The sequence below is a fragment of the Athene cunicularia genome, assembly GCF_003259725.1.
Source record: "Athene cunicularia isolate RWA chromosome 4 unlocalized genomic scaffold, athCun1 chr4_part3, whole genome shotgun sequence".
Classification (NCBI taxonomy): domain Eukaryota; kingdom Metazoa; phylum Chordata; class Aves; order Strigiformes; family Strigidae; genus Athene; species Athene cunicularia.
The window spans coordinates 21,490,217-21,515,470 of NW_020799100.1; the positions used below are offsets into that span (position 1 = coordinate 21,490,217).

Consider the following 25,254-nt stretch of genomic DNA (forward strand, 5'->3'; position numbering starts at 1 on the left):
GGGAAAAAAAAAAAAAAAAAAAAAAAAAAAGATCAGAAGATCGCTGGATGTCCAGCACTGATTTAGAAACAGGCTTTGCCAAGCAGGGTGAAAAGGAGCCTTTCCTGATCCATTCAGCGTGCGGTTATTAGTATTGACAGCAGAGCTTTAGTTCCCAAGAGAAAGAGTAGGGGAATGAATTAGGAAACAAATACATTTCTGTAAATAAAGTTTTTCCAATTCAGATGGTTTTTGGGCAGTGGGGAAAAAGAATCTGCTTCTCAAATGTCAAGTACTTGAAAGACTAAAAATAGATCACCGGAATAAATAAATTAACCCAGAAGACAGGACTGATGCTCTGCAGGCATCAAGGATTAAATAAATTCACTAAATTCAAAGTGGTATTCCAGATAAGAGCTCTTTGTGCTGCAGCATGTACAGCTTATTGATTATAGGATTGAGGTGCTGTGCACTCTTGTAAAATGTACTCTGGCTGATATGACTTAATCCTGCGGTAATGTACAGCCCAGTGCACGAAGCATGGAGCTAGCTTATATTTTCTTATTTATTTTAATTTCATTTGTGTCTTAATTTGCCGCACCGCATCTGTGCCCTCTCCCACCAGCCTTTCCCTGGGCAGTGTTTGCTCAGGTTGAGTGACGAGAGGCACCTCAGAAGGTGCTGACTCAGCAGGATGAGGGCTGGGCTGCCCAATGGGACCCTCCCTTGGTTATCTTCCATAGGGATGTAAAGCCTGAGCACTTCATTTTTTCCACGGTGTTTCATGGACGGGCTGCAAGGACAAGCAGCCCCCTGAGCACCAGTGATACCCAGGGCATGTAGAGAGCCTCGGGGAGCAGCTTGGATGGAGATACTTGTCTTGCAGACGTTCACATTTCGTTACACGAGCCCAGTAAAAGTGTGTCTAACCAAGGTGGAAACACTACCTGTGCAGATAAGAGGGATTTTTCTGGACAATAAGAGAAAGTAGAAAGTTTTGTTAGTCCTGCTAGGTCAAAGCAAGCAATCCCAGAAGGTCTGTTATACACCAAGATGGTACAAATTTTGGTTAACTTCTAATTAACTTGTTTTCTATCGCAGAGGCTACTTTCACCCTCCTGGTCGGATGCTGAGCTGCCGAGGTCACTTCACGCTAATACAGAGGGACATTTCTTTCCTCCTTTGGAAGCTCTCCTGCCCACCTCTGGTGCTCAGCCCACCTCTCCTCTGCAGATTGCTCTGAAGAGCCAGCAGACCTCTCCAAACATGGAATTTTACCACAGAATTTGACAATAAAGAGAAAAACCCCCAGGCCTTGGGGGGGTGTGAGAAAGCAGCTGCTCTCATGGCACGTCGGTCTCCTGGTCCGGGTCCTTGGTGTCGCTGCCCGTCACCCAGCGCCTTCCCAGCCTCAGGGCATCCCTGAGTGCTAGTTTTCTGAATCACGGGTAAAAATAATTGATCTGACCAAGGGGAAAATCTTGTATCATTAATTGTTGTCTTCCTGGCATGAGGGAGCAGTTGAAGGAAGGATCTGCAGGGGCTTGGCTTTTGGGTGAACTCCTCAAATCTCCATATCTCCCCCAAATTTGGGAAATCTCTCAATATCTTCCTTCACAAAATCAAGCCTCTCAATCTCAAGACACACAGGCTCTGCTATGTAGCACTGCCTCCTGAGCACGATCCACAGGGCCTGTATTTTAACACCCAAGATTCATTAATATTTCCTGCCGAGTGTTCAGTAAGTAGCAAATAAAGCAGGAAGTGTCCCAGATGTTGGGAAGAAAAAATGGAATTATTCATTGCTTACTAACGTCAAATGCTAATGCGAGAAAAGCATCCTTGAAGAAATCCTTGACTAAAATTCATCAGAGTGATGTGAAATCACTGGTTTAATTATGCATTTTTGAATGTATTTATTAGTCCCGGTTCTGATCTGACTTACAGATGTTTAACAGTGATAAGGGTCTACTGAAGTCTTTGGAATTACTCATGATTTATAATGACAAAACTTGGATCAGAATTAGGTCCTTGTCACTACTCTATAATATCCTTTCATCAAACTTCTTCACATTCAACAGATGAAAGAGACTGTGGTTTCTGCAATTTCAAACTCTGCCACCGAGTCCATCAGCTTGTTTTTGAAATTTCTCCTCCAGAAATGATGATCCTCACACAAAATTTTGTCTGCTTGAGTTATATTTGCCACAAGAAAGTTGAGAGCAGAGGAAGTAGGCTCTTTAGTCGACCAAAATGATGCGTTTGGTTAACACTTGAGCTGGCTACAAATGCGGTTTTGGTAGAGAAGCTGATTAATTTAGTTATGCTAGTCTATAATCTCATTAATCTCATTCTCTGCATCCTTATTGTTGTGGCTATTTGAGTATGCTCAATACCAGACCTTTTTTTTTTTTTTAAAAAAAAAAAAAAAAAAGCCCTCTCTTCAGGAATGATTCAAAGTCATCTGTTTTTCAAAAGAATGATGGAGTTTTAAACTATTGCTTGTTCTAGACCTGATCCAGAATGAACAAGTCTCCAGGGATAGTTTACTCCCTAAGGCATGAATGCATGATTAAGCTAAATGTATTCCATAAATGCCTTGATGACATTAAACTAAATTTTTTAAAGAACAGATGGAGAAAGTTAATAAATATTTCATTCTATAATATAAAACTCACTTCTATATTCACAACTTCAGGGATCCTCAGCTTCACAGATATCAATAAGTCTGATGGATTTCTTGCTGCATTCTCATTCTTCTGCCCTGGTGTCTCTTATGGGATCATCATTTCTGCATGCTTGGATTGTTTTATGGGATCAGTGAAAGGCAAGTGACTGTAAATTTTGACCTCTTCTGCTCCTGGATTATATACTTTTATTCTTTGTGACCATAAGTGTTCATCTCTACACTGAATAGATAATTAAATGACAAAAATTATTCAAAGGGAATTTACAGTGAGAAACTATCACTCGAAGAACTGATAAGGCACAGGCATAACCCAAGGAGATATTATGAAGAAAAAAAAAAAAAACAAACAAACAAAAAAACAACCCAAAAAACCCCAGTTTAGAATGGCCAAATAAAACACTGAAATATCTGTGTATTCGTAAACGCCATGAAACATGTCTTCCCTGGGAAAACCCACGATTTTTACCTGTATATATCAATTCTCTTCAAACGAAACCTCTATTAACGGAAAACAGCGTGAATTTTGCTTAAGACCTGTAGACCAAGCCTGTTATTCATACAAAAGAACTAATCTTTACATGTGGGAATTACAATTTCTCACTGTATGTATGCCATGAATCTTGTAAAAGAATAATTAGAACTTGCTCCAAAAAGGAAAGAAATGCCAGACTTGAATAATATTTTACGATGAGCATTAACAAACATTTTTATACCGCCAACAATCTTCACTGCTCTCTCGAAGAGATTTACATTACATTATTAATTAACTATACTGAGTCAATAGTATGACATAAAGCTCGGGAGATATATGCCTAGTGCAAAGTATGACATCCGTGAGAACAACGTGCAGGGTTTGGTTTTTTTTTTTTTTTAGGAAGATTGACTTCAAATTTATGCAAATGAGTTCAGCAAGCAAAGGCCCAACAAACTACTTCAAAGCATCAAAATCCAGCCTGAAAAACATGACAAGATCAAATCTTTGTCATATCTCAAGTGCCTTTGCAAACCTCTGCGTATAATTTACTTCACCTCCAGTACCTCGATGGTTTGGTGTAGAATTAACACGCGTTACTCTCCATGGGACCACTGCAATCTGTCAGACAACGTATACCCGAGAAATTGCAAGAATTAAAAAATATCTAAACGGTATATAATTTGTCTTTTCGGAGCTGCATCTGTAAAATATAACAAGGTCCCACGCTGAGCTGGCTGACAGGGTCTACCATAACAAACAAAATAAAAAATAACCCTGATTGTTCCTACTTCCTTTCCCCCAACTCTGGCCATCTTCCAGTTTTGGGCTTGCGAATCCCCACAACGCTGCATCCAGGGAAAATATTAAAAGCACAGTAATGTGGTGCTGTAAAGAAATGTTAATTAATTCACGTGAGGTTTCATGCCACAGAAATTGGTTTATTCACTCATTGAAAGTTAGGTTAGGTCCAGGTACATTTGTATCATCAGAATCAGGGCTTTTAAAGGGGGGGGTGAAAAAAAAAAGTAAAGTTTCTCATGTTTCCCGACATCCCATTAAAATGGTTGTCCTTTGACATCAATTAGAGCCAGCTAAAAAAAAAAAAAATAATCATCCTTAATTGCTTTTCAGAAATAGACATTATAGCAGACACCGCCACAGCCAGATTTGATTACCTTTTACAAGAAACAAGGATGCTGGGAATGCTATAAACCTCCAGCCCTGCTGAATATGGATGCGGGGCTCTGCTGACAGAAACAGGAGCTGGGGGAGCTGCTTTCCACAGCGGCGGCACTTCCTCGGGCTGCAGAGAAAAACCCATAGGCACGTCTGGATTTCTCAAAACTGTATAGAAAATGGGGATGTTCAGCTGGGGCTGGCTTTGGATGGACAGCGGTTGGGTGCTCAGTGCTCCACCCCTGCCTCCGTGTGAGCGTAATCGTGCACCGACACCGACACGTGCAGCGACAAAACGATCTAGTCCTCAAAACTTGCGAACGTTTCATTACAAGGAGCATCACCAATTTTCTCAAAAGGCTTTCTCAGCGCGGCAAACTTGTCTTACTCCAGGGACTTCATAATGTCTCTGCCGATCAGGTAGAAGAGGAGTCCAGAAAGTAAAACCAGGGGCACTCCCGCTGCGGCGAACATGAACGACCACCCATAATACACGTGCACGGGCACGTCGTCCGTGCACATCTCACTTCTCTCCAGAAGGATGTACTTCTGAAAATCAGCGGCAAACTCCTTCCAGATCACAAAGAGAAATATGAGCAGGAGAAATAACCCTCCTGGAAAGAGACAAAGATGAGTTATTCTCTGCATTTGACACACGGGAATGAAACTGAGAAAAGATTGCAACAGATTTCCATTTGTTCTTGCAGGTCCTTTGCATCAAAGCCAAAGTTGCAGAATTATTGTTCGTACGTTGCTCTGCAGGCTCCTGTGAAAGCCAAGCCCGCTCGCTGCGGGCCAGACCCACGCCACAGTGCCCAGCCGCAGGCGCACCGACACCTCGTGCTTTAACCGCTACCGAGGGCTCCGTTACAGCTGGATACGGCCACGGAGAAACCAGCATGACCACGGCTGATGTCCCAGCAGGGATCTGCATGAGGCTAGCTCCGCATTCCTGTCTTAAAGGTGGGTCGGTTTGCCTTTTTTAATTTTTGATTTGCCTGAGATGAGTGGGATTTTTTTTTTTTTTTTTTTTTTTTTTTTTGTCTAGCCTTCCAAGTAGTGTCAGATTCACCCTCCACCAGAAAAGCAAAGATACAGAGATCAGTCCTGCTGATGGCAAGTGTTACCCAGCATCAGACCTGCTACCCCCGGCACCAGTGCAAGCAGAGCCCGTGCAGATGCTGAGCAGCTGCTGCAGCTCATGGCAGCTCCCCTCCACGTCTGGTGTTACCCCCTCCTTAAAATGAGCTTCGCAAGCAAGCATTAAAACACGTGGCAAGGAGTATGGATATCATATAGAAATGTAGATATTTCTATTTGCAGAGAAATAACACATAATAGAGGGGAAAAGGCATGTAGCCGTGAGGTATTAATCTCAGATGGGCTACTAAATAACAGAATAATAAAAAGAATAATAAACAGCTTTTACCATAAGGCTAGAAAGTCTTTTTGTTGGCAAGTGAGACCTCCTCTGACCTCCCCTGGAGCCAGGCAGGAGGAGAGCCGAGGCCACACTCCAGCCTGAGCAACGAGTGCAAGGTCAGCACCTTGCTAAGCGAGGGTTCTCCCTCCTCGGAGCCTCCCGAGCCTTGCAGGATGCCTGCGACCCAAATAGCAGATCTCCCGTGAGACCTCGCCATCTCTTATTTCCAGATGCATACCCGTCGAAGGTCAACGTCTACAGGAAGAGCTCGGTCACATCTGAAAAGCACGTGGCAAACAGGCACCTCCCGGGCCTGGGACAGCCCCTGGTGGGTTTGGGGGCTTTTGTGACTTAATAGGAACCTCCTTTCCCCATAATTCAAAGTGATAGAGGTTGGAGGCTGCAGGTCTAGCTCCCCCGTGTGAAGCAGATGACAAACAAAGTAGCGTGGCCCCAGTATTATTTACTGTGTCGCATTAATGAATATGTACAGTGCACTTTAAAGTCAACATATATTAAAACTAAACAGTGACGGTGTGATGACAGATCTGAAAGCACTTCAATAATATCTGATCTCGCTACTTCACAGCTAGAAGCTTCCTATTTTTAAATGGTGCTGTATAACATATAGATACACACACACACACATATATATATATGAAATAAATACATCACAGATTACAATATTTTTATAGTAGAAGTAAACAGTTTGAAACTAATTTAGTTGACAAGTTACCACACAGTTTTCTGGATGTGTTGCGGCTTCTGTTGGATTTAACTTCTCCCCTTGAAATTTTTAAATCAGAGGTAGCTTGTACTATATTTAATTATTCTTCTTGGCAGCTTATACTACCACAAAATCCAACTCCCATGCTAAGCAAAGGAAGTGGGTAAAGCTTGACACTGATACATCTGCTTAGCAATGGCGGTTGCTGAAACCTTGGTCAGAGAAAACACGTCAGTGCTTAACCGTGTTTCTGCTTATAATGGATACGAGCACATCTGCTGCTACAAACCTCCACATCTTGTAGCCAAAAAAAAGAGACTTACGCGAAGGTATAGAGCATCCAAAGTCCTTTCTATGTATTATATCGAAATTGAAGCTACCCAGCCAAAGCTGCCGTGTCTGTTAAACAGCCTCCTGTACCCTAAGACTGCAAATTGAATCTTAATGATCAAAACTCGGTGTAACCATAGGAATATACTTTACATCACCACACACTGTGATTTCAAGCCATTCCCCCTCACACGGAAAAGTCCTCGTGGTTGCTGGAGAGGCAGGCTAGGAGTTAAACAGCAGCTGTTGTAACATTTGCATGTTCATTGAGATTTTGATACCACTTGAAATTAAGTGCACAAATAAATATTTTACACTTAATATGATAGCTGTATGCTTAAAATACCAATTATTCTACTATAAGAAAACAATTGCATGTTTAAATAGTCACATGTCCTTTACAAAATACAATATATTGATAAGAAGGCAATTAAGTCTTTATTACTGATGTAATTTGAAATTAAATTAATTAGATAGCAACTGAACCTTGAAAAGTGCTCTTTTAAAGATCAATTTCTATTTCATTAGCTTATAATACCTACCGTAAGAGATGCAAATGAAAACGTAGCCCCAGTGGGACAGAGGACACGGGTACGGTAGCGTACTTTTGAATTCTCCGACTTTAAATAACCAGGGAGTTTGCGTTGAATTGTCCCAGCCTCGTTTATTGAAGCGATCAGATTAAAACCTACCAGTTCTTACTGCGGAGGGTTCAGGGAAGCCCTGTGAGAGGGTGGCACCGTCCCCAAGCGTGCCAAGAGCTAAGGATGGGGAAACTGTCCCTCCCCTCACCCCAGGAGAAGCGCCAGGTCTGGGTACGGAAGGATTTATTATTAAACAGGTACTGGAGGTGATGGCACGGCCACAGCATCTAAATTAAGAACATTTTCACACTCTGGAAAAATGACAAGAAAGTGTAAAGTAAGCAGCCTTCTCCTCTGGAATAATTACAGCTGAGTGGTGAGGAGTCCCTGGGATTTACACCATCTCCTCAGCGAGAAAAGAAAATCAAAAGGGCAGGTGAAGGCGAAGAAGGACGGTGGAAGCGCAGAGAGGGCAGCTCACTGAAAAAAAGTTCAGCAAAAAATTGCTTACTTGGAACAATCACAAGTATTCATGAAGCTGCCGAAAATTTGTCACGCTTTTAAACGTTAATAGACTCCTAGCAATGAGAAAATCAGGATGTTTCACTCCCATGTGACCAAAGTAAGTGTTTTTCCATTTTATTTTGGATTTTTCGCCTTTTGAACAGGTTTTACTTTACCACCTCCTTTTTGGGGGCTTTTAGTCTCTGCTGCAGCAGAAAGATATCTTCATTTCCTATCAGCCCCAAAGCGCTTTGTACAGAGACAGACTTCTTCCTGCCTTGGGCAGCAGAATGAAAAAGTGAAAAAAAAAAAAAAAAAATTAGTTTTCTGTCCAAGAAGTGAGGCTGGCATTGGCGCACACACCTGAGACACAGGACGTGTGTTGGGTTTGGGTAAGTATAAGTGAGGACCTCGCCAAACAAGACCAACCCCACGGCTCCTCTCAGCATCCCTACGGTTTCTGTCACTGGAAAATTAGCCAAGTGATCTCCTTCCCTCCCTTTCCTTCTGCCTCTGTTCATTAGGATGGTCTGGAAAAAAAATTAACTGCGAAACTCCATCTCCATGCTGATGAGGTCAATGGCATCTTCTGGGGAGGGACTAATTGCAAGAAAATTGAAGTGGGGTATTAAATCTTTCTCCTTCGTCCGCTGCTAACTGCAGGACAACAAACCCTGGCGCTCCATCTCCCCCTCCCAGGAGGGCTGCACCTTCGTTGTGAGTAAATTGGAGTCGGGCTTTTTCTTTCTCTCACTTTATATCCTTGTGACACCTTTATAGCTGCTAATTGTAGGGACAGGTGAGTGAACTCAATCTTTAACTCTTATCCTGTGGAAGCTACTGAACTTTCGTGTAATCTGCTAATTATGAGAATAATGAACTTTGACTCATTCGCCTTTCTCACTAGTTGCCTCTTAAGGATGTTAATAACGAGGAAATGGAGGGGCGACCTTCAGCTGCCCTTCCATAACTGTCAGTCTTTACTGCATGTGGGGAGCCCGAGATTGCCAATTTTTTTTTTTTTTTTTTTTTTTTTTTTAAATGCAGTCAGCTCATGCTGAAGAGCATGACCACCTCATGACTCCAAAAGCTCAGGAAAGGCTTTGTGCTCACGGCCACAGCGATCCTGGGGCTGCAGGATGGTGCGAGCATGCAAGTGGGGATGCTGGCGAAACAGCACCAGGACCACAGCGGCTGAAGAAGCGTGGAGTGTACGTGGTTCATCATGTATCTGTGCTTTCCAGTGCAAGGCGAGCTGATAACAAGCTCCTCTTTGGGTTGCTTAACACTACCTGTGTCGTGCATCCTTATGGCTTGCTTCGAAAACTCACCGTACGCTCACACTTTGCCTGTCCGCTCCCTCCAGAGCAGATTTTTTCCCCCTGAGCAAGTCACCAAGTAGAGCTCAGGTCATTTTTCCACTGAAGCCTACAGCTGTGCAGCTGGTCCAAACGTCCAAGGGCAGTGCTGGGAGCTCAGTAATTGCCCCAAGTCTAGATGAAGCACGGGCTCACTTCTAAGCCTGGTCTCTAAAATGCCCAAAGAAATGAAAACCCAGGAGCACAAGCACAGAAAACTGAGGAGCAGGAGCACAGAAAACCGAGGAGCACAAGCAAAGCTGTCTCAGTAATTCAAACCGTTTCCAGAAGCTGCAGAGCAGCGTTCACCCGGCCCTCTCGGTGACATTGTAGTGATAATTAATCATATTGTCATCTGACTATTGAAACAAGGGGACAATTAGTCACCAGGCAGATCTGCCTCCCCCTTGCAAGCACCGAAGCTAAGTCTGTGATGGCCAACGTTAGAAGGAAAGCAGCACGCCGGCTATTTGCTCATGCAGTTGGGGTGCTTTTGGGAGCAGGCTGGCAAGGATAACTGCTCAGCTGGGGAGGTAGATGTGCAAATGCGAGCAGCAGCCAATGTCAGATGGGCTCCGGCTGTATTTCCCAAGTCACCCAGCAGAGGAAATCAAGGGGGATGGCTCCGGTCGTTTGAAAGGGCTCTCAGAAACGCCACCCACCGAGCACTACATTTGTTGCGGTAGCTGGCAGACAGTCGGATTTGTCCTCTTGAAAGTGCAGTAAATAAAAGGCATCTTGGAGAGGTAACCCAAGGAGACCTAACTGAGCGATAGCAACCATCACCCTTAGGCGCTGAATTCCCCCCTCCGTGACAGAGGGGCACACATAACTCCTCCAGACCATGTCAGGCGGGTTATCCGTAAATGTGCTTGGGAGTGCATTTGCACCAGTAATATCTTCAGAGCCTTTCGGTGGCAAATGTTGCATCATCATTTTGTGATGATTAACCAGGCCTGTGGTGTCACGACCTCAGCACAGGCTGCTGCCAAAAGGGGCAGAGGGAGTTTAGGGACAGAACAAAGCTGCACCTAAAGGATGCCCTGAGAGGCCAGGATATCTTCCAGCCATCGTGCCCCATCTCACCATCCGACTGCCAGACCATGTTCCCGCTCTACACATTGCCAACATTTTCACACTTCCTCAAGGAGAGATCACTTCTGCAAGGGAGGTTAATTAACACTGACCCATAGGCCACGATTAGAAGACAAGACGCGCTTTCTCCTGCGTCGTCTCTCCGCATCCCGCTATCTGAAGGAGAGGGATGGCTGGGGAGTTGGAGCTGTGTTAAATCTATTGTTCCTACTGCTCAGCGCAATTATGCAAAATATTTTTAGACGGGATAGCAAGAAAATAACCATGGAGGCATGCATCCATCAGGAAGCCAGCGTCAAGCAGGATCCAGAGGTTTGAGTTCAGGATGCCCCCACTCCCCCCAAAAAAGATCAGTTGAAACTCTAAGTAAACTTCGCTGAAAATGCTGAAATACTATTTCATTCTCCTAGCTATCATTTAGATTGAAAATATAGCAGGAATTCTATTTCAGCTGAACTCATTCCTCCTAATGACAGTTAATAACAATGATTGCTGTTCAGATTGAAACTGCTTTAGTACAAACTTCAATTTAAACAGCAGCATCTTTGTCTAATGCCAAGAGGTTTATGTGATGCATAATCAGCTTTTCTAAAAAGTGTCACATTCTATGCCCTAGCTTCTTAATCAAGAAGTAGTCAAATAAAGTGCAGAAACAATGGAAAAAAAAAAAAAATTGAATAGTGTGATTCAGTATTACTCGACACCCTTTTCTGCGTGATATTTTATTTATCTGGCCAGTGTCACAAGGTGAGTGATCTTAGGTTTTCTATTTGGGCTGAAAGTTGAGTGTTTTGAAGAAATAGGGCTTTAAGTGAGGTAGCCAGAGTGAGGGAATTCAAATATTCTGCCCTAGTCTCACAAGAAGAGATGACTTCAATGTACACATGTCAAGTGGCCAACACTACTCAGCAGAAGGTATTGGTACCTGGTGGAGATCTGATAACAAGACACTTGCACTCCCACATGAAATCTGTGTCTGCAAACCACATGAGATTTGCCTTCAGGAAAATTAAACCCAACCAAGTATTTATTAAACTATATAAGAAAGAAATAAGCAGATACCCACAGGCTTTGCTGCTCGCCCTTCAGTAACTGAAGACCTGGAGGCAAATGGAAAACCGGACAAAATGCAAAGCAAATTAGCAGAGGCACATAGGGCCAAATTGGTTTAGTGCCTTCCCAATTTTCTAGACAAATAGATAGATGTCATATTCCTTCATGCCGGAGGAGATAGAAACTAGGAAAGAAGCTATAAAATGAACAGGGAGCTAAATAATGGGGGGAAAGAGTAAAAGGTAATAACGGCAGGGCACGGTGAGATTGAAAGGGGTTTGGGTGGAGTTCCTCCAGGGTCAGGGTTGGGACCTTCCTTGTGAAATATTTTCCTGAATGTTTTCAACCCCAAAAACTTGGGGATACTCAAAGTCCAAACTGGAGGCAAGATGCTGGCTTGCGTTTGATTCATGCTGTGTGTGAGGAAGCGGGACCTGGTGTGCCATCCGTAATTAAGCCGTGGTTTATCAGAGAAAGGCCTGACTTCACAATGAAGTTCTTCACTTGGCATGGCTCAGCTGAGCTCCAGCCTTTAGCCGCTCGAGTCACAAAAAAGCTTTATTTCTGAGTTTGAGTCACTAAGTCAAGTATTTCTACGAGTTAAGCCAGTTATTCCTTCTCAAATACAGAAAAGGAAAAAGCCCGTGTGATAATTCACTGGAATCATTTGTAATGGCAGTGGGAATAACGAATAAATGCCCATTTTTAATTCATTTTCCTGCTGTGCTACTGCTTTATCTTTTCAGGTTTTATTAAGCCAGCCCTCCCATTTTGAGTCGCCGGGTACGCCTTTCATCACTCAGTGAAGGTTTCCAGCTCTAACAGATGTTAGCAGCAGGGACAGGAGAGGCCCAAACGCAAAGACTGTCTTAGGGGAACAGAACGTGGATGACTGCTGCCCAGGGTTAACGCAGCTATGGGCTTTATTAAAATAAAAGTCTCTGCTCCTCTGGGTTGCATAGAAGAGTAGGAGAAAAAAAAAAAAACACCCAACTTATTTTTCCCAAAACCCAGCCTCCCTAGGACTAAGGACTATCTTGCTAAAGCTTGACTGAGCATAGAGGTTTAATTCTGGTGGGCAAAGAGGGAAATCATTTAGTCCAAGTCAGTGCAGCTCCCATCAGACCCCCACATCCCCGCCAGCGCCTCGCCCCCGGCCGCCTCCCCGTCCCCGCAGGCGCCAAGCGGAGCGCGGCCGTACCCCGGTGCCGCCGCTTACCTGAGGTGAGGAGGAATCCGCCTCCCGCTTTGTAGGAGCGAGGGCTGACGAAGGGCACGCCGCACACCAGCAGCAGCCCTCCCACCAGCCCTGCGGCCACGGCCAGCATGATGAACGCCGTCCAGAAGCCTCTGTACACTGCACCGGCAAAAAGAGTAAAGTCAGGGGAAAGGAGAGGAAAAGCGGGTTTCTTCAGTCCATGCTTAACTCCTGCTTCAGGCACGGTAAAAGCAGTAACCTGTGAAGCTGCTCGTGTTAGGCAGAGCTGGAGCTCCTGCTTTGCTAAGCCGCGGCATGGGCGCGATGTGCCTGGAAGCGGTGCAAGTTCAGGTTCAATGTCGTGCCCTACATAATGGGATTGGAATGAGTACAAGGGGTTGGAAGGGCTTGCCAAGGAAGCACACCACAAAAGGGGGTGAGAGTAAAGGACACCGTGCTTAGCTGTGCCTGTGGGGAATGGGAGAGCTTGGCAAGAAAGGAAAGAAAACAGCAACATTTGGGGAGATGGAATCAGACTGCATCTTTGTTCCATTTTAATTAACACTTACGGAAGGTGCCAGGTTCCTGGTTTAAAATAAAGGCGGTTTTTGTTAGCAGGGCTGCAGGGAAAACGGGAGCTCGTGATTTCCCCCATTAATGACCAAGCTTGACTCCAAGTAAGAGAACAGGGCAAGAGAACAGCTGCCTCTTCATGCGCTGAATCTGGGGCGTTTGCCGGGACTTCATGCAATCGCACCAGGCAGAGCCGAGCAAGCCTGCGTCCCTCACATCCCACAGGCTGGGACGCAGCACACTCATTTCAGTCTCCCAGTAGCCAAGTCTCTTCCAGCCACTGCCATAAACCTTGGCCAAAGGTGGCGATCTTCAGGCAGAGACTCTCCGATACCCTGCTCCCCGTTCCCCTGATTTATGTGATCCCCTCAGACTGCCACACCTCGCTCTGCCTCTTGTTTTTTTCAGAAGCGCTGGTTAGAGAGATTTAAGCCGAGCACGAGCAAGTGGGTAATGCTGAAATGATTCACACTTGAAAGAAAAATGATACAGAAAAGATGCATTTTACTCATTTTAAACCATTTTGTCAGGAGAGCCACTTAGGGAAAGATAAGTATCTTGAACTCTCCAAAACCACAGAATTCATTTTCATGTTTAACCTCCCGTCACCCATTTCTCTCAGGGATCCTAAGAGGATGCAGATAAGGCAGAATTATCTCTGGAGCAGGTAATAGCTGGAGGACCCCTCTTCTTGGACAGCCTCCTGTTTTGTCATCATTTGCATCCGAGGATGGACTGGCTTGAAATAAAATGAGTGTTAACAACAGAAGTACCTGCTCTCTGCAGACGTCTGAGGGCTTTGCAAGTGGGGCTGGTGCAGCAGAGGAGCCCAACGCTCCTGCTGCTCTAAACATGGGCGCTGAGACATCCTCATCTCCCCGGGGATTGTAGTACCGAGGTGAATTGGCAGAGCCCCACAGCACCCCGGGGTGCAGCCCCTGTCCCCAGCACCCTCCCAGGACCTGTCCCAACGGGCATTTCTGCGAGGCAGCTGAAGAGGGTTTCATAGCAAGGGCTGACGGGCAGGGACAGATGCTTCCGTGGCCCTTTATTTAGTACGGACAACGTAGTGCGTTTATCAGCGGGATCATTCAGAAACTAGACGTCATGCCTGCCTCTCCTAAGCTGAAAAAAATCCCACCGCTTAACCCATATGTTTGCTGCACACAGCCTGCAACGGGCTCCTCCTCCGCCTGCCGACAGGTCCCTCGTATCCAACTGACACTACAGCGTGTTCCCTGAGGCAGGAATCCTGCACAGCACAGCACAAGAAATTAGCTGCTCTCCCTCACATGCTTCTACTGACAAATGTTTCTTTTTTTTTTTTTTAAATTAATTCCTCATTAAAAAAAAATAAAAAATAAAAATAAAAAAGGTACTGCTAAAGGCTAAGGAAAAGGTCAAGATGTTTGTTTGTGCAGTACGCCTGCCCCAGTTCCCCGGAGGCGATGCAGAGTGATGCACACTATTTAAAGAAATCAATTCATTTCAAAAAAAGATCATGGAATTAATTCTAGCTGCTGCCACCAATTTAGCAAATTAAAATTCCTAACAGCAGCTGATTCATTAAAGAACTCTGAAAATATAGAGAAACATAAATAAAAAGGGAACCAGTTGAAAGGAGAGCTCTCCAACTGTGTCATATTCGGTGTGTTAAAAATAAGCCAGTCACCTACATGGATCTTTTAACAATTTGGTCTTTAACTGATTTCCCAGTGTTTGTTTATTTTGCCTTGCAACAAATCAACACCAGAGCTCTCCCAGGAAGCCAGACTGGAAACAAATCAGCACTGGGCTGCCGCAAACCTGCAGCCCAGGAGAAATTACTTTTCTTGCTTGCTCACAGAGTCTGGATTTGGCCATGGGGTTGATCCAGCTCCTCCCAGTGAGCGATGAGGTGGGAGGGAGTGGATTTAGCATCCTCCCTTGCTCGTAGGAGTAGGTGCTGAGCACCCAGCGGGAGGGTGCACGGCTCATGGCCAGGCATGGCTGGGTCTGGAGGAGAGAAGATGTGGGAGAACATCTCGATGTGCTCATAGCCTGGGGCAGTCAACTAAGCAAGGCCGCTTTCCAAAAGCCTTGGTCACGCTTGGCCACAGGCATTTACAACGGGAGAACCACAGCACTGACACACATCGTAAATCTCTGCCTGATCGCTTGGGAAAGGAGCTGCTGGGGGAGGAGGCAAGAAACCCACCTGCGGTTGTGTCGTAGGAAGGGTGGGGGAAAGGTCCAAGAGCAATGGGCATGGGAAAGAGGTAGCCATGCATGCAGAACTTGGGGTGCGCTTGGCTGGCTGAAAAACAACAAAAACAACAACAACAATAAAAAACACCCCGTTTGCTTTTCTTTTCTGCAAAATCACAGTTATAGTATTCAGATAGCAAGGTATTATTCTGCAAAACCTACAAACCCCTCACTGAAATCAGAAAGCTGGGGAGTAAAGACAGATAGTAAACCCTGGTCAGAAAGAAAAAAAAGAAAAAGAAGAATGATGAGAGAAGGAAGATATAAGAGGATCTGAGACTGATACCCTTACATCTTCTCATCTTCATAACCCGAGGCTGAGGTGGACATCAATCATGGAGCAACTGAAATCAGTGTAAATATTCCCATTGCTCTTTTCCTCCAGAAAATGCGCCAGACGGTCTGGAAGGGACAAAAGTATCTGGGTCCCAGAACCAGCTCCCTCACAAGACCCCCAGTTTGTGAGAAGGGAAAGCACAATTAGAATGGAAGTGCCCCATCAATATTAATACCATTGAGGCTTATCATGATTAACGGTAATAGAATGAATGTTAAATGAATTAATTAATGGTTGGCCACTTATTTAAATATGTTCCCCAGCTCAAAGGAACACTTTATAATAGGTGGACATTAGTTCATGCTAAATTGACTATGGAGTACCTATTGAATTAATTATTACATTCATAAGAGCAGCAAATTAATTTGCCATGATCAATCCTATTATAATAAATACCTGAAGAAGTAACACAAATTTGCCAGTTATCAGCAAGAGTCATTTTACTTCAGGTAACATTATATCATGCATTTCCATATAATGTAATTAGATAGCAAACTCACTCTCTCAAGCCTGTCCTTTTTTATCAAAAAAAAAATTTCCGTGTGAAAAATCTCATGTTGTTCAGCTGAACAGTGGCACTAACTGTTCCTGCAAGATTTTAGAGTAAACACAGGTCAGGGACCGGTAGACAGCAAAGATCATCTGAAATTTTAATCACCGCAGAGTAAATTTATTGTGGGAATCTGCATTATCTGCAGCCAAATGCCCTACGAGACGATCACGCCGCTCCACAGGCACGTAAGCATCTCTGAGCAGACTGAAACCCCAGCAAGCACAGGGTCAAGGCTTTTGCAGTGTTTAAAACCTCTTCAGGACTTATTTAAAAATCTCTTTTTCCACCCCCAATGCTCCTCTAGGGTTGCGGCATCCCGGGGAAAGGCTGTCCTCTAATTCCCCACTGCGCACGAAGGCGGGCAAGCCGGCTGCTGGCTCGGGGGCCGGCGGGGCTGGTGCCAGGTCTGCTCTGGGGTGGTCTCACTCCTTGGCTCTTTCTGGTGGGAGCACCTGGTTCACTGGGCCAAGACCCCACACTTCACTGGGCCACCAGGCAGCACCAACTGGTGTCTCAGAACAGGTTTCACCTTCTCCTTCAATTTTTTTTTTTTGAAGAGTGAATGTGCTTTCAGAAAAAAAAAAAAAAAAAAAAAACAAAAAAAAACCACATTATGCATCCATCTCTCTCTATTCACACGTGTAATTTTGATGACCTTAAAAAGCAAAGCAGGCAAGATAAAGGTCTTGTGTGCTTGAGAGAATAAAGACATGTGGTTACGGCTCTCCGTGGCCCACCACTGCCCACTGCTAGAGGTCCTGAGCACCCAGGGAGCGCACACTCATGCACGTCCAGCCTTCCCCGTGCTGAAATGAGTGGGAGGTGGGAATGCTCAGCATCCCGATGCCTGAAAACGCTGACAAAAGAGCAGTGCTAACGGCCAGGAAAGACATGGGGTCAAATTTAGCAGCCCTTAGCTGAAAACAACCATCAGGAGGTACGAGGCGGGGAGGGGAGAGTTGTCCTTGCTGGTGGAAGCCACCAGTCCAAAAGTAAGTGATATATTAAACGGCATCAAGAGTTTCCTACGTTTCTGTGAACAACCCTCTGAGAACAAAATCCAAGTCAAAAAAAAAAAAACACAGAAAGGGTGAGCCAAGTTTGCTTTTGATGATGAGAATAATAAAAAAAAAAATTAAAAAAAAAAAAAGGAAAAAAGGTCAAGTGCCTCCTCATCCCTGTGAGCCCTTTTGTGCTTGTTTGCAATTCAAACGCTGAGCAAATGCTGCGGATGTGGTGCGGTGGCATCGTACTCACTGTACCAGAAGGTCCAGATGGTCTCTGGGTAGCCCTCGCCAAAGAACCAGCACCGCCAGAAGAAGCCCTCATGATGGAAAGTGAGGATCTCCCGCCTGGCCTCTGCCAGCGTTTCAGCCTGTGGAGAAATGAAAGCCCAAGCTGATACAGGGAGAACCGTGGTAGAAAGGTGGAAAGTGTGTAATTTTTGCTTAGGCAGTTGCTGGTTTTCCCTTTTTGTTGGGGTTTTCGTTTGTCGCTGCTTGAGTTGGTTTTGGAGGGGATGGGGAACACAGAGGCAGCTACTGCCCTCGACTTTCTGCCATATCACAGCTACAACATGTTCTGGTAACAAACAACCTCCAGACCTTCACAGGGCAGATTTTCTTTCTTTGATATCTTCAAACCACCGATTGCCAGAGCTGGATGTGTATGTTGGGGAGCAGAGCATTCTGGGCGTATTCTACTTCTTAAACACTTCCCTTAAATAAATGTCATTGCTGTTGTAACCCGGTGTTGATTACCAGGTGAGCAATTTCGGGCGTGACCCGATGCAACAGGTCTGATGTCCTTGCTACTCTGCAGGGTCCAAGGTCCGGTTTAACCCCAAAAGCCCAGCTCTAACTCTCCCAGTGAGCCTCTTCCAATCACCAGCCCAAAGGTTCCCTTCCTTCTCTCCCTCTGCTGAGCCCAGTAGAAGTTATGCTAAGCTTAGGTGAGACACAAATCGCCCTGCTCGCACCAGCCTTCTCACAGACCACGACAGGGATGTTGAGACTTTCTCCTTTTTCATGAATCTGTTTTAACCCCCTGTGAGACCAAGGTTTAGGTCTTCTCAGCAGGGAGGATATCGCAAAGTTGAGCGTTGGACTATTTACCAAAAGAACTTATTAAAAATATAGCCAAAATTAATTTTATCTTTATTACATAAGGCTTGGTAAAGGAGACCGTGACTGCTACAAAATTAAATTTTGCGGAGGCCGGGGAAGCTCCACACAGGATTGGGCCCTGTGAACTAGAGACTCAACAGGGAGGTGCTAGAGACACTCCCCTCGCCTTGAGGGTTTTATGTCTCAAGTTATGACCAATTCCGGACCTCTGACCTGATTCTCCTTTTACTTTCAGAAGAAAATACCAGCTGTGACAATGGTAACAGCCCTCAAACTCCATCAGCTGGACGGCTGCTGACTTTGTGCATCTACGGCACATTTAATCGCTCTCTGGCAGCTACGCAAGACCATCCTTATCTGTAAGGGACAGGGTTTGCCAGTTTAAGAAAGGGCAGAGAAGGTAAAAACAGAGCCTGCTGTACACAACCGGTAACTGAAATAGAAATAATAGAGACAGTGTCTGAAATAGAAATAAAATAGCTCAGGGGAAGAGTAAGAGCAGCTCCTATTTCTGCCTGGCGCTTCTGAAGTCGCTCTGCCTTAGTGACAGGCACGCTAACGCTTTGGCCAAGAGCGCATCTGAAACGTTGGAGATGCTTATTCATGTCGTGCGGCGCAAAGTCTCTGGTCTCTCCCCTTTAAAAGACAACAGCACAAACAAAAATCCGAAACAATTAACATTGTCATTTGCCAAGTGCACAAAAACTGAGCGGCACTCCTCTGTTCGTGACTTTCTGACATCTCCGGGGCTTTACTGTGCCGCTTTAAACAGTAAAGACAGTGTCTTCTGCCAGGCAGTTTTTCTTTTTTTTCTTTTTTTTTTTTTTTCCCCAATAGAGAAAGTCATTTGGAAACATGACTCAAGTGAACAGTGTCCTACATTTGATTATGGGATTCTGAAATGAAAGAAAATATTTCTTGCTGGCATCATGATGCTTACCCAGTGTGACTCACCACACCAGGAAAAAAAAAAAAAAAAAAATCAAACCTAATTGGATTGAACTTTGAAGTAACAAAAAGTCTGCACACAACAAGGATCTTCCTGTCATTTTGAATTGAATTGAAATCACACATTGATCGGCACAAAAAACATTTCTGAAGAGTGGGTGGCTCAAGGAACTGATCTGGTTGTTAGTTCATTGAAAAGTTAGACAACAGCAAGTGCAGCTAAAAATCAAACTTCCAAAAGGATCCATAAATGCGTGATACTGCCAGTCAGCACTAAAACACTAAACTGTCCTTGGAAAATTACATCTCCTGCTAAGAAAAATCCTATATAAATCTGAACCTTAAAAACATATATAGGCCTTTTCTTGGTAGATGGGCAGGAACTCTTTGTCTACTCCGTTCTGCGTCTGATGTTTGCTTTTGTTTTCTGTCGGTGCTGTAGTCGTATCACTTCAGCTGTAAATGATTGCCAAGTCCTACACTTTAAAATATGAACTATTTTTAAATGAAGAAACTACAGAGGGAGAAATCTTTTAATGGCAAATATCAGGAGATACCTTTTGTCTTTAGAGGCAAATGCTGTCAACAAGCAAAGCTCTTACATTTTTACCTTTCATTCCCTAATGTTCGTATCTGCCAGATTACGGAGGTGCTGTCTTAATGTTTCCTAGACACACTTTACTTCAGTCAAAATGCTCGATACTATGGAAAAGCTGCCTGGGATCGTAAAGGTAGCTCAGGCTGACATTATAGCAGGTTGCTTTCAACGGGCATACATATCGCAGATTTAAAACTTTAAAAATTTAAAATTATTTAAATAAGTCATTTTTTTTTTCCAAAACAAGACAGTATTTCAGAGGTTACCTCCCCGGACTGCAGAGTGCTATTCCCACGCTGGAAGACACCGCAGGTCTCCGTAGCTAGAAGCCAGTAATCCGTCCCAAAAGCGATGAGAAAGAGCAACACGCCGGTGCCGCCGAGGATCCCGGCTGTGAGGGCGGCTACTCCAGCCTTCATGGGGAAGCAGGTAGGCAGCAGAGTTGGAAATTAGAAAAGAAGAAAACCGCTGAAGTTTCCAGGGTCACTGGAAGAGGGGAACGAGAGAAGTGCTATTTTTGGGCACGGGTAATAATCCTCTCCTGGCTGGTGTGAGTTTCAGTGGGTGGTGGGAACAGGACTAATAAAAGCAGCTGACCTGGCGTAACCAAACAGCTGCGGTGTTAAGGAACATGACAAATAGCTACTGAGAGAGAGCAGGAAGATTTCCAAATAAACACATGGCCGTTCATTTCAGAGCTCAGCCTCGGCCCGTCAGGCAGCGTCTGTAGGTCACGAAGGGTTACGGTGCAGAACTGCCCAGGACACCGGAGAGTTTTTAAAACCCCGTTTGCCACGTCCTCGCAAGCACAGCGTAGAAGTGACCCTCGTGCAATACGCATCTCCCTCAGCTCCTGCTTCCTCTGAGCAAAGCGTTCACACGGCTTTCACCCAAGAGATCCAAGCAACAACACTAAAACACCAGCGATACCTTAAACACCTCGGCGCTCTCCGAAGTGATGCAGTCAAGCGATGCAAACACCTTTAAATCGGGCAGGTCCACATCTAGCTAGGCATGAAGCATTAAAATCCGGTGTATGGACCAGCATACCTGAAGTGTCTTGCTCTGCAGCTGTAGAGAGATGTTCTCTCTCCTGCCATGGAAGAGCAGACTATATAGCATCCATACCCCTCCCACCACCCCAGCCTGCTGTGGAAGAAGTGTCTCAGAGGGATGAGGACATTCCTGCATGGAATTTCATTGCCATTTGGTTCCTAATGTTTTTGTCTTCTGCTGAAGCATCTGCTGTAGATCACTGCCAGGAATGGGATGCCAGACTAGGAAAATTATAATTTCTGCAGAGCAATAACTATATTCCTGTAACATGCCAGGAGGCTGAAGGAGGAAATTTAAATTGCAGTGGAAGTTCAAGTTCTGATTTTCTAACCTTAGCCTAAATCATGACCTGTCCTAAAAAGGGGGATAGATGAAGACGTTGACTTCCCTATCCTATGGGGGATTTTCCGTTGCCAAATTAATTTCCAAATCAATTTAATAGTTAAAGATTACTGTGAACATATGGGTATCTCGGAGAAAATGCACACTAGTTAGGGAAACTGGAGAGGCTTGGGTAAAATTTTGACTACACTTGTAGCCAACTGTTGAGGCATATGGACTGATGAATATGCTCATTCTTCTATGAGCACAATAGACTTTAAATTATAATAATTTACTCTATCCTCTGCATTGTTCTTTCTTAAATATTGCAGGGATAGCTTTTAAATAATACATTAGACCTCTCCTCCTCACTGTCACAGCGGCAGAGCTGCTGTTTGTGTAACTTGACTGCAAGCACGTGAGGCATCGCATCGGATCCAGGAGAGAGGTCCCTGCCCAAAGGAGCCCCCCCCCCAAAAAAAAAAAAGGTGGGACAGGTTGCAGACTTGTCATGCAAGGTCAAAATTTGGCCACAGTCCCCACCGCCCTGTTAATTGGAGCTAGAGTGGGACTGCAAGAGGCACGAGTGCAAGGAGGGGAGAAGCAGCTGTTGCATCTGGCACGGTGGGGCAGACGGTAGGTGAGCAAGGCAACGTGGAGCAGCAGGACAGGGCCAGCGGGCCACCTCACGGGTTAGGTTTACCTCTTGGTTGGTCACTGACGTGGAAGAATGCCTTCTGGTGTTGGTATAACGAGATGGAAGTCCCCCCGGCAGGGCTTCTCTTGGCTGGTAGAGACCCTCAAACGGGGCGCAGGGGATGTGCCTCTGTGGGGAGAGCTGCGGTACAAAGGCCGTTTTCAGGGACGTGAAAATATAAAATATACATCATATCTTCCGGCCTGCTTAACCATCCTTTTTCTTCCAAGAAAATATTTAGTCGGCTAAGGGAGAGGAGAAATAATTTTGACAAAATAGAGCCTCCCACCGAAACCCCTTGGCGTGGCCGTGGGGGAGCAGCTCAGCTCCCCCCGCGCCCCCTCGGCAGTGCCGCCGGGGAAACAAACCCTCTACAGCAACAAACACACACTGTCCCTCCTCAGCCACTTACTCCCCTCCCACGTTTAGCTGCTTTCTCCACTGGAAAAAAATCCCTGCCACTGTGACAGGTTTGTAGACGCTTGTGGCCAACCCTCCCTACACCTTCACTTGTCCCATTCCTACAGGTTTCAACCCTCTCCCAGCCCATAATATCCACTCTTTTTTCCACAGTTTTGACCTGCAGTAACACACCCATCTCACAGCCATCTGGTTACTTTGCAAACAACGATCACTGCCATGAGACAACCTCTCTGTATCGAACATAAAACGATTAATTAAATACAAAGTGCAATATATCTATCACCAAAATAACCTCCAATAAGCGCAATTGCAATCAGTTGCCATTTAACTGATGTGTAATACCGGTTAAACCTGTCTGAAGTGACAAAGGAAATCGGTCGCCATCTATTCTTGTGATCTATATCTCAAAGCTGAACACGACTGACGGGGGAGCTTTGGCCATGCTTGAAGGAGCTCAGTGAAGACAAGGGTTTGCACACCCGAAGCGAGGACATTTTTTTTTTTTTTTTCCGATTGCACTGCCATCGCATAAAATTAAAATGCAAAGTGGGCACTTGTGTATTTAAAAAAAAAAAAAAAAAAGGATTAATGCACGCTTCCGCATCTATGTGTGTGCTTTTTAGTCATCTGTCTCTGGCTCTGCTGTATGTATGCTAATGCATATTCGCAAGTGAGCGCCGTTTGCCATTTGGAAGGTGGCCTCAGCAATTCTCAGTCCCACTGGCAGAAAAAAACCCTGCGTGGCTGAGGCAGAGCGTTGCTGGTGCCCAGCCTTGGCTCCTCACGGGCTGTTATGTGCCCAACCAAACATTTTTTCCAAATTCTTGGGCCGTGGAATAGGAACTGAGTTTGCAAGGTCAAAAACATCCCTCCGTGCAACGAGCTCTGCCTCCTCCTTGGCACACCCCAACGCACGTGCTCATCACCGTTAGGATCTGAAAAATTTCCTGGACGCGATGGACAATGAGACCGTTCCAGGGGCACTGGCAGGGACAGGGCAGCTGCTCCAACAGCATGGGGTGGGAGCACCCACGCTTGCAGGGGATGGCTAATGCCCACGATGGGGCTACAGCCCCCTTGTGCTTCCTTCCATTCAGCTTGATTATTTGTTTTTAATTAGATATCAACCCCATTGCATCCATCCAGCCCAGAAGGCGCTGGGTCCTCACACCAGAGGAGCAAACTCCTTCAGCTCCGCTCGGCCAGAGTTCATCTAACCTCTGCACCCCCCCCTTGCTTCTCTACTTCTCTATTTTGGGGAAAAAAAAATAGATAAAATTAAAATTTTTATAATAGGAATGTTTTTTTCGTAAGACTAATAGAAAAAAAAATAGTTCCTTTGCTCTTCAGAAAAAAAAACATCATTATTAATTATAAGATTTGTCCCATTCTGGTTTTGAATTGTAAATTAGTTTTTTGGTTTTCTTTTGTGCAAGGATTTTGTTCATATAGATTTTATACAATGCAATAGACAGCCTTGTTAATAGACAGGACATATTAGAAGAAAAGGAAGGGGAAAAAAAAAAAAAAATGGAAACAAAGCCACCAATAAATCATTCCAGCCCCCCCTCTCTTCCTCTGCAGTTAGAAAGGGATGGGGATTTTCTGATGAACTAATCAGAAAACATGGAGTTTAAAAAAAAAAATATATATATTTTCAGGAAGGGCTGGGGTGAGCGAGTACCTCTGAAAAAATTTTAATAAATGCGCTTTTTAATTTTGAATGTTTCATTTCAGCATTTTCAGAGAAAAAAATTCCATTCTGGAGGGAAAAACACCTTTTGATACCTATCAAAGAAGGAATGTGATCATTAAATATGTACGTTGATGTAAAATGTTTAATTTTATTTGTAAAACGATGATTGATTCATCCGTATTTTTTCACCTTATCGTTTCCTGGGCTGCTTTATGATGTTGCCTTTGCATCTGAACTCTGTGTGGAAATGTTGCGCCTGTGGAAAATGTGTAGAGTGTTGTGGGTTGGACTGCAGACCTGGGGCCACACTATTAACACCCAACATCCAGCACTTGTTACTGGGAGGCCATTAAAAAAAAACACAGTTGGGGCGTGAGGATGGACCAGGATCCGCCCAGCCCAAGCTACACAACCCTTCATGTGTTGGCAACATGTTGTAGGATAGGGGGAGCGGAAACAGGAATACAAGTGCTTTTATTATACATAAATACCATAGAATAAATCCTGAAATTGATAGATTTTTATTTTCCCTACGATAATGGGATTTCACTCTCCATCTCTCAGCCTCACCGAGGGCTCAAGGAGCCCCGATTTTACTCTTCCAGCAGAGATGGTCTTCAACTCAGAGAAGAAAATAAATGATCTGCCAGTCAGGAAGAGCAAGCCCTGGTACCAACACTCACCCCACTGGCCCCAGGTCCTGCCGATGCTCTGCCCAGTCCGTCCCACCCCTCAGCACGAGGTCCAAGAGGCACCTCCAGAAGGTGATGCAGCTCTTGGTTGGCCATGCGGACCACACTTATTTCCTTCTACACAGCAAGTCTCTGCATGTCAAACCTTATTCCCAGGCGGTGGGCAGACCAGGAGCTCCTCTGTCTGCCTCTCCAGCCCGAAGGCAGGTGTTTGTGGGGGTAGCCGGGGAGGGGAACAACCATCCAAAACTAGTCTACAGCCTCCTCTCATCACTAGCTGCTGCCTGAGTTAATACAACAGCCCTGGAGCACTATAGCTACAGGCTTAGGACTCCCATCCCCCCCCAAAAAAAAAACACCAAAAACAAACAAAAAAAAAAAAAAAAAAAAAAAAAC

At 44.9% G+C, this 25,254-nt stretch overlaps 1 protein-coding gene across 1 annotated transcript; it reads right to left on the reverse strand.

Annotated features, from left to right (window-relative positions):
* Window positions 1-3,987: 3,987 nt before the first annotated feature.
* LOC113480128 (transmembrane protein 182-like) lies at window positions 3,988-22,127 on the reverse strand. The gene is made up of 6 exons (XM_026848747.1): window positions 22,054-22,127; window positions 20,240-20,459; window positions 17,559-17,676; window positions 15,362-15,460; window positions 12,613-12,750; window positions 3,988-4,933 (listed from the first exon to the last, which is right to left on the reverse strand). Exons 2-6 carry the CDS (start codon window positions 20,390-20,392, stop codon window positions 4,704-4,706), a joined length of 738 nt encoding a protein of 245 aa, XP_026704548.1. The 5' UTR covers window positions 20,393-20,459; window positions 22,054-22,127; the 3' UTR covers window positions 3,988-4,703.
* Between the last annotated feature and the right edge of the window lie 3,127 nt (window positions 22,128-25,254).

What these genes read in the sequence shown, in the direction of transcription:
- LOC113480128 (XM_026848747.1), bottom strand. Translation starts at nt 20,392, where the DNA reads ATGAAGGCTGGAGTAGCCGCCCTCACAGCCGGGATCCTCGGCGGCACC. An exon ending in TTCCTACGACACAACCGCAG is followed by an intron (nt 12,751 to 15,361) that starts GTGGGTTTCTTG and finishes TTGCCGGTGCAG; the next exon opens with TGTACAGAGGCTTCTGGACG. An exon ending in CGGATTCCTCCTCACCTCAG is followed by an intron (nt 4,934 to 12,612) that starts GTAAGCGGCGGC and finishes GTCTCTTTCCAG; the next exon opens with GAGGGTTATTTCTCCTGCTC.